At 40.9% G+C, this 12702-nt stretch overlaps 2 protein-coding genes and 2 long non-coding RNA genes across 5 annotated transcripts; 2 read left to right on the top strand and 2 right to left on the bottom strand.

Moving 5' to 3' along the window:
- The first annotated feature begins 148 nt into the window (after positions 1-148).
- LOC137958810 (uncharacterized) lies at positions 149-1879 on the top strand. The gene is made up of 2 exons (XR_011114015.1): positions 149-367; positions 1239-1879. It is a non-coding gene; the product is annotated as an uncharacterized lncRNA (long non-coding RNA).
- A 313-nt stretch (positions 1880-2192) lies between these two features.
- LOC137959634 (serine/threonine-protein kinase STY46-like) lies at positions 2193-4096 on the bottom strand. Its single transcript, XM_068806988.1, has 4 exons — positions 3809-4096; positions 3189-3702; positions 2967-3109; positions 2193-2381 (listed from the first exon to the last, which is right to left on the bottom strand). Exons 1-4 carry the CDS (start codon positions 4094-4096, stop codon positions 2193-2195), a joined length of 1134 nt encoding a protein of 377 aa, XP_068663089.1.
- A 1912-nt stretch (positions 4097-6008) lies between these two features.
- On the bottom strand, positions 6009-10003 carry LOC137958809 (uncharacterized). Of its 2 annotated transcripts, none has more exons than XR_011114014.1 (6): positions 9589-10003; positions 9417-9465; positions 9129-9263; positions 7732-7826; positions 7360-7585; positions 6009-6948 (listed from the first exon to the last, which is right to left on the bottom strand). It is a non-coding gene; the product is annotated as an uncharacterized lncRNA (long non-coding RNA). The 2 variants fall into 2 exon arrangements; XR_011114013.1 differs by having other exon boundaries at positions 7360-7567.
- A 182-nt stretch (positions 10004-10185) lies between these two features.
- LOC137958808 (protein BIG GRAIN 1-like A) lies at positions 10186-11796 on the top strand. Its single transcript, XM_068805951.1, has one exon. It carries the CDS (start codon positions 10471-10473, stop codon positions 11680-11682), a length of 1212 nt encoding a protein of 403 aa, XP_068662052.1. The 5' UTR covers positions 10186-10470; the 3' UTR covers positions 11683-11796.
- The last annotated feature ends 906 nt before the right edge of the window (positions 11797-12702 follow it).

Raw genomic sequence — 12702 nt, 5'->3', positions numbered from 1 at the left:
GCTTCTGCTCTCCTCATCCCCGCAGCGACAGCCAGAAAATGTCTTAAAAGGATATTACATTAATACCCTCACTTATTGACAAGTGTTACCCTGTAATTTAAATGAAAAGCCCAGAGCTGCGGATGCATGTGCTGTGAAATGTGTCTTTTCGCGGCTGAAATCCTGAGATTGGCTCGTTCGGTCGTAACTCCCGCGATGGAACATTACGAATTAACGAGTATTGTCGTTGGTGTTCACTCATTGTCAATTGTCATTTACTCAATCCGTCGGTGATCGGTCTCCTTTGTTCGGAACATGGCTTCAGGAACGCGTCGGACATCAGCCGCCTCTCTCATCCCCTTCCGCTGCTCATGCCCAAAATATCTAGGTTTGTTCTCCAGTTTTTAGTTTCTAGGTTTTTTTCCCGGTTTTTATTAAATGTGGTTTGTTGAGTTTAACTTGGAGGCACTCTTATTGATTTTTATTAGATGCTTCTGCTAAATTGTTTTATTCAATTGATTATTTTATCCGATTCGGTTCAATATCATTCTTTGCCAATTCTCCGATCCTGTGGTCAAGATATCTCTCTAGCCTATACAGCAAACAACGACGCCGCTGAGAAAGGCGCGCAGCTGACTGTTTTGCCTGTAAATATAATATTAAGCCGAAAGTTTCCCATAACACTGTTGCTTATGTTAATGTGGAGTTAATCTTTCCTATTTAAGTTAGGAAATGTGGTATTGTTCTTGTTCAAATGAGAACCTCTAGAACTACGCTGAAAATGTCGAAGAGAGGGACGGATCTTCCTCTCTGCCGATGTTAATACAGGTGCTCGTTGGTACTGATCTGTGATTTGTTGGCGTGTCATTCTTAATGTCATCTTTCTGCAAGTGTAGTGTTTAATCTGCCAGCCTTGCTTGTGCTCTGCAGTAAGTAATCTTGTTCCAGCACATGTATAGAAATACTTCACTTTTTCACTAGATGAATCATTCTTAATTGGTCTGTTGGTAAGAGATCCACTATGATTCTAACCTTTTCCAGCACATTTATAAATATACTTCACTTTTTCACATAGATGAATCATTCTTAATTGTTTTTTTGGTAAGAGATCGCTATCATTCTAAACTTTTTTTTTTTTTTTTGGATGATGACAAGAACTGTCTTTTTAACTTCACTCAAAGTCTTAACTGAAAGATTTTCTGTATCATTTAAAAAAAAGGAAGATCCTTCTGTACTGCTGATATTGTTATTGATTTCAGCTCAATCCTCTATGGGTAGATGTACTCCTTGAAGATCCAAAAAACTTACTAGTTCTACATCAACTTACCTAATCTTGATCTTGAGATTTTCTAGCATTCATGTGAGGGAACCAATTGTAAAAAAGATCCAGGAGGAATGAAAGAAGGTTGGAGATCATCTTGATCAGAGATTGAGAGTGGGAGTTGAATTCTATGAGAGATTTCATCTGAATTGTTCCTTAGCAGTTTGGTGGTAGAGCAGTGAGCTCTTAATTGACTGGTCATTTGGTTCAAGGAAACAGCTGTGCTACATCTTTCATTGTGAAGCCTGTCAAAAGTAGGGTGCTCCAAAAGTGGTAAAAAGTTCTCCTCTTCTTAAGAAGAAGAAGCAGTCCTCAATAAGAAGATCCAAAGATGCCCCTAATTGCCTCTTAATAATATTCAGAAAGGATCTTCTTCTTGAGAAGCAGAGGCTGCATAACATATACCAGCTAATTGACATGCTTGGGTGTGCATGGTTCAAGGATCTAATGTTGACTATAAATAATCGTCTGATGGAGTACGTTAAGGATTAAGTTGCTGCTTAAACTTTTTGTGTTTGTTGACTTTAAAGCATATTTATGTCCTGTGAATGTCTATGTATCAAAATGTTTCTGGTGTTCCTTCTTCCTGCTACTGGATGGTAGATACCAAGAAATCAACCATCCTTTGAATTGTCAAAAGAATTAATCTGAAGACATTACAATTAAGATATTAGCATTTAATAATTCAATGGGCAGAATATTTTTTTAATGTTGACCTCACACACCCAGCCACTCACCAAATACCTTGGTGAGACTTGATTCCAAGGCCTTACCTTAAAAACCTCCTCCCATGTGGCCATTGAGCTAAAAGGTCCAATCCACAATTCAATGGGAATATGTATTCCTTTCAGCATTAAATGGACAAGTGAAGCATTGGAACTAGTCATAGCAATTAAAGCTCAACTTTCTTGGATATTCTATCTTGAATCCTTTTAAGAGTCTTTGTGATAATAACAAAGGAAGGCCTGGCAGAGGCATCGTTGTTCCACGACTGTTGGATGAGGTCAATGAGCTCTTCAAATTGCCCATCATTCTCAGGAAGTGTAGGTCTGAGGTTCCTTGTTGCAACTTTTATGGCAATCTGTTGGTCATCACAAAGCATGAGAGGTTAGTGATAATGCGCAAACTTTATATACCAAGGTGTATTTGCCTTAACGCAAGACACTAACGGGTCATCACAAATGCCAAGTGTTTTTTTTTTTTAGAAAAAAAATTACACCTTTGAAATGCTAAGTGAGAAAAATAGACCTTAAGGGACATCACAAATGCCAAGTGATGGTTATCGGTAAGAAATGGAGGCTCAGCACATAGCATATATACATGGTGCAGGGAGTATGGGCCTGCTTATGTCTCATGCAGACTTCTGCAAATTGGTGTCTGTTACTGTCTATGAGTGCATGTTGCATGCAACACTCTTTGGTATCAAAATGGTGTTTAATTAAGGATGGGAACATTGTATTTATGTTATGTTTATCATGCCCAACTCTCTCTTCTAAGTACTGGCCTTTTGGTTAGTACTTAGACTGAGTTTTTTTGTGCAAGGGATGAAGGATTTGGTTGGAGAGGGAGGGGAGGGAATGAGGGAGGGAGTGTTCTCTCTGGTTTGATTATATTAAACTGTATTGCTGTTCACTGGAGCATCACTGAAAACTTGTTTATGATATACCTTGGTGGGGCCACAGTCATAATTTATAAATGGATGCTGACCGGTGATTAGTTCATTGAGTATGACAGCAAAGCTGTAGACATCACACTTCTCATTGTAAGGTTCGCACTTGAGGACCTCTGGTGCCATGTACACAAATGTCCCTGAAAGTTGAAGAGTAAAAATTAATGTTCACTGAGCTGGTTAAGTCTTGTGAAAATTGTAGAAAAAATTGGACTGTACCTGTTTCCCCTGTCAATGCCCATTCTCCATCTTGCAAGAAGCAAGCATGTCCAAAATCAGCCACTCGGATGTGCATGGCATCGTCAAGAAATATGTTACTGGGCTTTAAATCCCTATGGAGGATCTTTGGCTTCTGTTCATGCAGGTATTGCATTGCTTGAGCTATTTCAAGCCCTCTGGCTATCCTTTCTTCTAGTGGAGGAAGTGGGACCACTCTCTCTTTGCATCTCTTGTTGTTACCATGCAACCACTCTTTTAAGGTATTCTCACTGAAGAACTCTGTTACCAGCCATCCATATTCAGGGGGGTCCATACATGCTCCAAGGAGTCTGAGGACAAAAGGGTGCCTCTGTCTTGATAATGTGTTCAATTCTTGTGCAAACCAATTAGTACCGCTTTGGTTTGAATGGAAAAATTGAGGGAAGATGCATTTCACTGCTACATCAAGGCCTCTCCATGTTCCTCGATATATGTCGGCAGTAGTTCCTTGTCCTATTTGTTCATGCAGTTCTATCTGTAACCAGTTTCAACCATCAGTCTGGATGACTTTTATTGAAGGTTAAAGTTTCATGATATGCAATTCATAAATCTGGGCTTGATCCAGCAAAGCAGTGACTTACTTCATGGGGTTCAATGTACCATCCATTGTGCTTGGCTTGTTCTCTTGTTGCACTAAGGTCAGAATGCAAAGCTGTTGGGGGAAACTGTTCAGGACTCGCCTTAAGCTTGATGTTTGTCGAGGTAAAAGATTGTTGTTGATTATGAAAGAGGTTCAAGAAACCATTCACTTGAGCTATCTGTAAGCAAGATCTTATGTAATCCTGTGCCTGCTCCTTGAGCTCAATCTGAAGCTGTAGTTCCTTGTCTAGGTCAATGAGCTGATAGAGAAGAACAGGAAAGACCACCATCAGTCTAGCTTTGATGAAATATCGCTAGTTTATGGTATTAAGCTCTCTAAAACTAAAGTTGGCTTTGGCAGCCCCGTTCTTAGTTTTGATGAGAAAAATCATTCTTGATCTCAGGTGTCTCATTTTGGAGTAAATTAGAAACCATTGTCCCATTTTACTGTCAAGTTCAATTTTAGTCTGAGAGGTCAATGAGAGCTGAAGAAAATGCAGAAAGTATGCTATTTAAGTTTAATGTCATTGATGAATGACGCTTCAAAAAAAAAAAAAAAAAAACCCTGCAAGATAATGTATAATTGCCAGAATCCATGTTTGGCATTTATACCTGCCCATACTTGAGCATTAGCAGCATATCCAATACCCGATAAAACAGTAGGTGGGATTTGGAGGATATGTGGTTACTATTTACCATGGGCACCAATAGTAAAATGAATTCCTAGAAGGAATTGGTGGCTATTGTAGTAGAATTGGTAAACTTTATTGATGTTTGTGATAGATACGCGGGTGAAGACCTAGTCTCTTTGAAGATGAGGTACCTGTTGCTGGAGTTTTGACGTGGAATGCACTGAGCTCTTGGAGACAGTAGATAATTTAATCCCCATGCAGTTCAACCCCCAGCAGCATCCACCTTAAACGCTTCTGCTCCTCTCCCTGGATGAAGCCTGAGAGGATGTGAGAAGCGGCTTCTTTTGTGTACTCTGATTTTGAACTTCTCCTGCATTCATTTCTTTCACAGGGCTGAGCAAGAAGAACCTATAGAATTTTCAGCTTTTTTAAAGGCAGTCCCCATTGTTGTTTAGTGCCCACAAGGGACGTTTGGGCGGAGGATCCGATTTCATGATCTTGATCTTGATCTTCTTCTAATCCACAAGTATAGTCTATAGTTGATTCACCTTAGTTCAATCGTTGATTTTGTTGCCTAAGTTGTTCCGTCAGGCGATGACTCTTATATAAGACTAACACAAAAAATAGTTTCAAATTCAGGCCTGCTTCAAATGCAGACTATTTTAGCAAGACAAAATTATTGTAGCCTTTTAATAATATATTAGAACTAAGTGGTAGAGCTGAAAATTTACTTAAAGAGGGGGGTAAATTATTCTAAGGAAATGAGAAAAGAGGGCAGGGGATGTAAATTTTGTACTAAAGGAGCAAATAAAGAGGAAAGAAGGGGGGAGAGAGTGAAAGGGAGCAATATCACTAATAAACATCTCAATTTTTACCCCCTTGGCTCTGCCCCTGTTTAGGACCACATAATTATGAGTGAAAAGGGCTCCTGCCGAGGCACTTCTCCTCTTCCATTCCCGTGCAGCGGAGAGTATCTTCCTTTTCATTAAAAAATATTTTATATTATAGATATCTAATCTTATGTTATCCAATACTAGTGGCTTCTTTACCTCCCGTTGATAACTAGGCGAGAATCAGATTTGTGTCATTTTTTTTTATAATTTTCGAATGGTTTGTAAATTTATCTTTGATCAGTTGGATTTGGATTCAAACTCCTTTCACAACAAGAGGTTTGGGCTGAATTCATACCTCTTTTAGGGGTAATTCTTAAATGTTGTCCTGGGTGCTTACTTATACTCGCTTAAATGCAACCTAGTTTTGGCATTAACGGATGCCAATGCAGAAAACAAAGTTGTGATAAACAATAAATTATGAATATAGAAAAAGGTCCCATTCACTCTTGACATAAGAGGAGAACTCTCTCAGTGTGCTTCCTCATCCTTCAGATTAACAAAAAATTTCAAAAGAATTTTGGATTTTTTTTCCCTTAACTGTTTAACAAAAAAAAATATTTATAATCACAATTAACTTTCATTAATTGTCAAATAGAAAATTTTCACAATACCGAAATTAGATAGCTGACATCCGGTAAGGAACGACAGGAGAATTGAGGAATCCTATCATGCCATGAAACCTTTTAACTAGATTTATTTTTTTGCCCAAGCTCAACCTCGACGACTTCATTCAGAAAAAAAAAAAGGTAACCTAGAGGTAATCTCTTATTCATATTTAGGACGTAAGTTATTATCCTTCATCAATCTATCAGTAGTTTTGACTTTTGCCACTATCAGTCCTCGCTCTTATCAGTAGCATCTTTGGACAAACACGAAGTCTGAGATGATTATGGCCAAACTGTTACTGTGATTTGCCAAGGCCAGCTACGCTGGAGAGTAATCATCTAGATTCCTAAAAAGGAATCCAATCCCCTGAAGAGATGTGAAACCTTAAAGGATAGCGATGCAACTGCAGTTTACCCTTTCCATTGGCTGTTTGAACTTGAAGAAGCAGCAGCAGCAGCAGCAGCCGCTACCGTTACCATCTACTCTCTCAACGCCCTTAATCATATCATCCGCTCTCTCAACGCTCTTAATCAATGCCAAATAAGAAAGTTCATTTGGAATAAAATCAAACAGGTAGACTGCCACAAAACGGAACGGCTCTGCTCTCAAGGATGCTCAAGATACCGATCCATAGTCCTCCGTTGGAGTTGGCAATGCACTTTTTAAGCTGATGAAGTGACTGGGGTGGGCTCCTGTCACCTCAGTCGTGAGTATCCATTATCTCTCTCTACTACCCAAATCGATATCCTCCCCGTCTTGTCCCCTTTTCTCTGTCTCATCACACGTTTCCCCCACCCAAAGCCGCACCCAAGTCCCACTTCCACGTTGAGACGGAGTAATCATCCTCTAACCAGAACAGACAAATGGGGGCAGGGAAGCTGTGTAATGCTGTTTGCGTAGCTGCATTAAGGATTCCATTCTCTGTAGTGCTGGACCTAGCATTAAAGTTGCAGTAAAAAAGATGAACATCCAAGTCTAGCACCAAAGAGAGACAAGGGACACATCTGGGACCTGTTAGAAACCAAAGTTATTTTGTGTGTTGTTTGGCCATAAGAATCATTGAGACAAAAACAAAAGAGAGAAAATTATTTTAGTTAATAATTTTTTTTTCACAAAATAATAAAATTTAGAGAGAAAAGAAAATAAATAGAAACTTAAGAGAAAATTTTAATTATCAAAATTAAAAAAACTATTAATTTTTTATTTTTATTTTATTTTTTACGTATATCCGAACAAAAAAAACTATATTTATTTTTCATTTTCTCACTCAGTTTTTATAGGCATCTGAACAAAAGAAAAAAAATCTATTTTTTTTAGTTTTTTTTCTTTTTTCTCCACTTTATTCCAATTTCCAAACACAACCTTAATCTTCAGGAGGGGAGGACCAACTGCCCCAGGCATATTCCCTTCCCACTCGCTCACCTCTCAAAAATTTCAAGATTCGGTGTGATTCTCAGAGGATAAGTAGAGCCATGCAAACGAAAGTGGTGGCGATAGTGTCAGGCAAATCACAATTGACGTTTGAGGTGAACCAGTGAGCCTTCGCCAACCGTTCATGTCACCGACTGCTCTCTAATCTTCTCAGCTCGGTAAGAATGAATTTGGCACTTTGAAGTTGAAAGACGTTTAACTACAAAACTACAAAAAACTGTAAATAGAAGATCAGATGTTGGTTCATTTTTCATAATGGGATTCATGGAATTTTGGGGATTCAAACTTCCACTGTTAAGAAGAATCTGATAGGAAGGATTGAGATATTTGAACAGTAGCGGCCATTTGAATATAATACATCACCTTTTATCAAGAACCCAGTTGCAGGCACTTGGATCTTGGCGACTGGGATCACCCTGTTGAACAGTCGAGAAGACCGACTTTTGGGCCGTGGGAATCTGGTGTACGGATCATATAAAAAATTAAATAGAGTATAGATCAACCAAAGCGAAAGCCTAGAAGCTAGAAATGCTAGGCCACTCTTTTTCTTCATTTTTCTTATGAGGTTTTTGATGGCTGCTAAGTTTAAATAGTCCCCAGAACCAAGTCCAACTGTTCACACTGTGATACCATCAAGAAGCCAACGCTTTAAGCATAAGAACATTTATTTGATCATTTCCTCTTGCAGTTAGCACTGTTTACACTCTCCAAATGAAACAGTATCCATTAAGAAATCTAAGCCAGTGCATAGAATAAGAAGAATTTGAAGGAGGAAGGCGGTAAAGTAGGAAGAGTCCCATGTGAGTAAAGGAGTGGGGAAGCACTGCACATTCCTCTCTCTCTTTTCCAGCCTTTTCTTTAATCTCACACATCCCCCTCTTATCTCCTCTTTCCCCCCACTGCAAATACCAGTCCGGAACTCAAGCCTGCTTCTCTCTACCTCTCACTCACCCCATTAAATTATAGAGGAACGGAAATGGAACCCTCTTCAGTAAAAAGCCAGAAGCAGAGCCACGAGTGCAATGATTAGTGCATCTAACATCCTTTCGCTCTCTTTCATGCTTTTGTCAACTCTACGCCCGAGGAGAGCAGTTGGGGTAGATTATTTTATAAATGGAAGAAGAAAATGGAAACAGAAACTGGGACAAAAAACGTCGTCTTCCTCCAGGGGCTTCTTTTTTTTGTTTTCTCTTTCTTTTGCAGATTGAGAATGAGATATTCTCTTTCTTTCTTTTACTACTGGAGCGAGCATCTTTAGATCCCCGCTGCCAGTTTGGTAGAATGAGATATTCTCTTTCTTTTACTACTGGAACGAGCATCTTTAGATCCCCGCTGCCAGTTTGGTAAAAACTACCAAGGGAGAAAATTAAAACAAGAAAGGAATATGATTCTCCTAATCTTGAATTTTCAATCCTAAACTTCTACGCTCCCATGATTATAAAGAGGAAAAAAATAAAACAGAAAGAATCCCAACAGTAGTCTCCAGGCTCTCTACAGAGAACTGCACTTTTCTTAGCAACTAAATCCTAGGTTCTTAATCCCGAATTGCAGTTCACCAACAGCTATTCTCATCATTGATAAATTTCCAATACTTTATCATGGCAGATTCACCAGAACCTAAATCATCCTTCCCGCAGAAATAAAAACGAACCTCTCATCCAACCATTAAAGAAAAAAAAAAAGAAATAGACATCCAAAGCAGAGATGATTAAACAAACCAAAGCAGCCCAAACAAAAGTGTTTTAAGGATCAGAGATCACCTCTAAAACAGAGCAGTGAATCAACTTTGTGGCAGTCCATTTACGTTCCCAGCTTTGTTGACTGATTGATCCAGCGGTCGCAAACAATCCGGTCACTCCTCTGCCCCACCTCGGGCTCCATTATACGTCAGGAAGCTGAATTATACCCAGAAAAAAAAAAAAAGCTTTATTTTCTCCTTCTATTCTTTTCACAACAAATAAAGATTTTATTCTTCCATTCTTTTCACGAAAGGAAAGAAACTAAGAAAGCCATTGGGGGACTCACACATCAGAATTTAAGTTACTTACGTTGATCACTCTCTTCCTTTTCCTTTTCCTTCCAATTAGTTTCCCCCTTCTGCAAACCTCCCCGCATTCAAGATTAAAAACCAAAAACCAAAAACCAGAAAGAAGAAGAAATCAAAGGGTTTTACTGAAAATGATGGAAAATGATGGGGGCTAAGTTCAAGTTTACTCTTACATTGAAAGGCCTCCACCAAGAATCCTCGTGTACTGCCTTCCACTCTTCTCCCTTTTAAGCGTTGATTCCGCTCAACACGTGACACAGAAGAACATCAACATGATTACTGGGCCCCATCTAACTTCAACGACCCAAGATTTATCCCTCCAGTGGACCCACCCCGGCCCCTCTCGTTCCAACTCGGAGTTAGCTTTAAGCGGGGCCCGAGGATGTGTGTCCACATTTAACTTTATTTTATAGTAAATAAATAAATAAATATAGCAGTTGATAATTATTAGTGTACTATATTAGATGAGGGACCCCACAAATTTGTAGCCGTTAGATTTGATGATTGCTTTGCATGTACAAAGAGGGACTGGGTAAATGATGGAGAAGCATAAGTTGAAGATAAGGAGCGAGGCATGGGCAGGGAATAGACAAGTGCGAAGCATGGTAGCACACTAGCAATTTAGCAAAGTAGAAAAAGCCATAAAAAGTAAAATTACTTAATAACATAAGAAAATGCCACCTCACCTGTTTGCCACTCTGTCATCTCTGCCAATTAGGATCATATAAGAGTCGGCCGCGTGAGACTCGAGCGTGCACTCTGCTATTCATTGCTTGCGCCCCCTCGCCTTCGCCATTTTTGCTCCCATTCGAGTTCGAAAAAACCAGCAAAAGACACTTCTCTGCCTCCGCCATCGATTGCTCCTGTCTCTCTTCTCCGGCATTAAATCAGTTTTGCGTGAAACACCACTCTCTCCTGTCGCGGAAATGTCTCTGCTTTTCCTTCTCTGTGCTTTTACTCCCTGCAGTTTCTGATCCTGGCTCCGCAGACAGCGAAGATTTGGCCCTCGATTCTTCTTCTCTTTACTTGAGCGTTTTTAAGGTCTGGTTGGAGAGATGGACAACTGGGAAAAGTCGCTCCGTGGAGATCGATCTCGATCCAACAGCAGGAAGAACCCCTCTTTCTCGTCCACCCTGCTCGACGCTATCTACCGCTCCATTGACGAAGGGGAGGCGGGAGCGGGGGAGCTCGTTATGTACAAGGAGACGATGAGGAAGAAGCAGAGCCGCAGCAGCAACTGTAACGCGATTATGAAGGAGTATGAGGACAGGGAGAGAAGAAATTATCACAGGACGGAGAAGAAGGTGAGCGAGAAACTGAGCACTCTTCGTCGGGCGTCGGATTATGATAGTTTTCACCTGAAGCAGAATCCCGTCGCGTTTCACTCCACTTCGAGTTCCTCTGAGTCGAGTTACGGAGGGTTCTCGTCCTCTGAGGCGGAGTCGGTTTACGGCGGGAGAGCTTCCGTGTTGACGGCGCAGAGGTCGAAACCGGTGAGGACATATCCGGCGCCGGTCCGGACTGAGCCTCCCCTGCAAAAGAAGGCGCAGACGTTGGAAAAGAGCAAGCCGAGATCGAGTCCTTTGTCTTATTCGGACCTGAAAAAGGCCAAAAAGCTGCCAGGCTCACCTGGTGCCAAATTCGCCAGCTTCCTCAACTCGCTCTTCGCTGCCACCGGCTCCGCCAAGAAGGCGAAGCTCTCGTCTTCCTTCAACGGCGACGATTACGGATCGGAGAGAAAATCCAAGTCCACGCAGGCGTCCTCGACCTGCTCTACGGCCTCGTCTTACTCCAGGTCTTGCCTCAGTAAAACCCCTTCGTCGAGGGGGAAGCCCGTCAATGGCGTCAAGAGATCCGTACGGTTTTACCCCGTGAGCGTCATTGTGGACGAAGACTGCCGTCCCTGCGGCCAGAAAAGCCTCTACGAGGAGGAAAGAAGCCTGACGGCGGTCAGGGAGACCGGAGATTCCGCCCCTCCCTTCCTCGGCGAGGAGCTCAAATTTCACCCAATGGAGAAGAATAAACGCGTCGAAGAAGCCGCGAAGAAATTACTGAATGGATATCAAACGAAAGGTGATATTCTCATGCGAGATCTCCAGTCGGACGACGACGACGACGACGATGCAGCCAGTGATTCCAGTTCGGATCTCTTCGAGCTGGAAAACTTGACGGCCATCGGGATCGAGAGGTACCGGGAAGAGCTTCCGGTGTACGAGACGACGCATCTTGTTACTAATCGCGCCATTGCTAATGGCTTAATTCTGTAATTAGTTTTTTTCTTTTTTTCTTTAAGAAAGACTGCATTCTTTATGCAGATATTAGCCGCTTAAATTACTGGTTTGGGATCAAATTGGAGAATAAAACTCGTTTTTTATTCAGAATATTGTGAAATTTCTGCCAACCTGGTTCAGTGGTGCGTTTCTTCTTCAATCGATCCTCCTTTTCGATCGCATTCTTCTTTTCTTTCATCAAAATCTTCAGCAAGAAGCGAGAGAGAATTAATCCATAAAGAGAAAGTGACGATCAAGCAATGAAGATTCGGGATCCAGTTCCTCACGGTTTGTCTGTCTACAGAAATCCGGAGCAAACAATTAGAAAAAAAAAACATAAAAGAACTAAAAAAGACAGAGAGAGCAGTTGTCGATGTCCGTTGAAACAACCGAGAGCTTACTCTTTTGCTTTGCAGGCGGGTCCCTGGACCATGGCGTCACCTCCATGATGACAGGTTTTACAGAGCAGAAAATGAACTCAGAAAATCGAAATTAAGCGACTCTAATGAGGCGTAGAGTGACGGATTAGTACGTCTGTTTTTGGGGATTGTAAGAGTCAAAAAGAGGCTGCGATCAAGATCTTCAGATCTCTTCTTTTCTTTTTCTTTAAAAAGCGAATTTGATCCGATCGCTCCAAGCAGTCGAGCTTGCGCATAATCTACCAGTGAGGTGAAAGCCTCCTCAGAGATGAGAGAGAGGTTTCAAAATATTTTTCCAGAGAGCTTTTGAGAATGTCTCCAAAGCTATGGACAGAGGATCTATCTCTCTTCCATTCAACCCTAAAATGCCAGACAACGGTTCTTTATCGTAGATATTTGTTCCTCTACTTCCTCATTGCTCCTCTTCAATCTCAGCTTACATTACAGCTGCTAACCAACAAGCTTTTGCAAGGAAGAAAGGTAATTGATAGACCAGATTTAACCCCTTATCTCTTCCATCTCTTTTCTCTTTCAGTATTAGACCCAATATAACCCCAAAAGTTAGATCCTTAAACCTATCTTACCCATCTATAATCTT

The sequence above is a fragment of the Aristolochia californica genome, unplaced genomic scaffold, assembly GCF_029961685.1.
Source record: "Aristolochia californica isolate CCGP_79_NKW_82.1479 unplaced genomic scaffold, dmAriCali1.0.hap1 SCAF_3, whole genome shotgun sequence".
Classification (NCBI taxonomy): domain Eukaryota; kingdom Viridiplantae; phylum Streptophyta; class Magnoliopsida; order Piperales; family Aristolochiaceae; genus Aristolochia; species Aristolochia californica.
Note: the sequence above shows the minus strand (reverse complement) of the source record. Positions and strands in the feature narration are given on the sequence as shown.

Coding starts and splice junctions, on each gene's coding strand:
- LOC137958808 (XM_068805951.1), top strand. CDS start 10,471: ATGGACAACTGGGAAAAGTCGCTCCGTGGAGATCGATCTCGATCCAAC.
- LOC137959634 (XM_068806988.1), bottom strand. CDS start 4,096: ATGGTGGTCTTTCCTGTTCTTCTCTATCAGCTCATTGACCTAGACAAG. Junction 3,703..3,808: donor GGTACATTGAACCCCATGAA/GTAAGTCACTGC, acceptor AACTGGTTACAG/ATAGAACTGCATGAACAAAT. Junction 2,382..2,966: donor ATGACTGTGGCCCCACCAAG/GTATATCATAAA, acceptor GATGACCAACAG/ATTGCCATAAAAGTTGCAAC.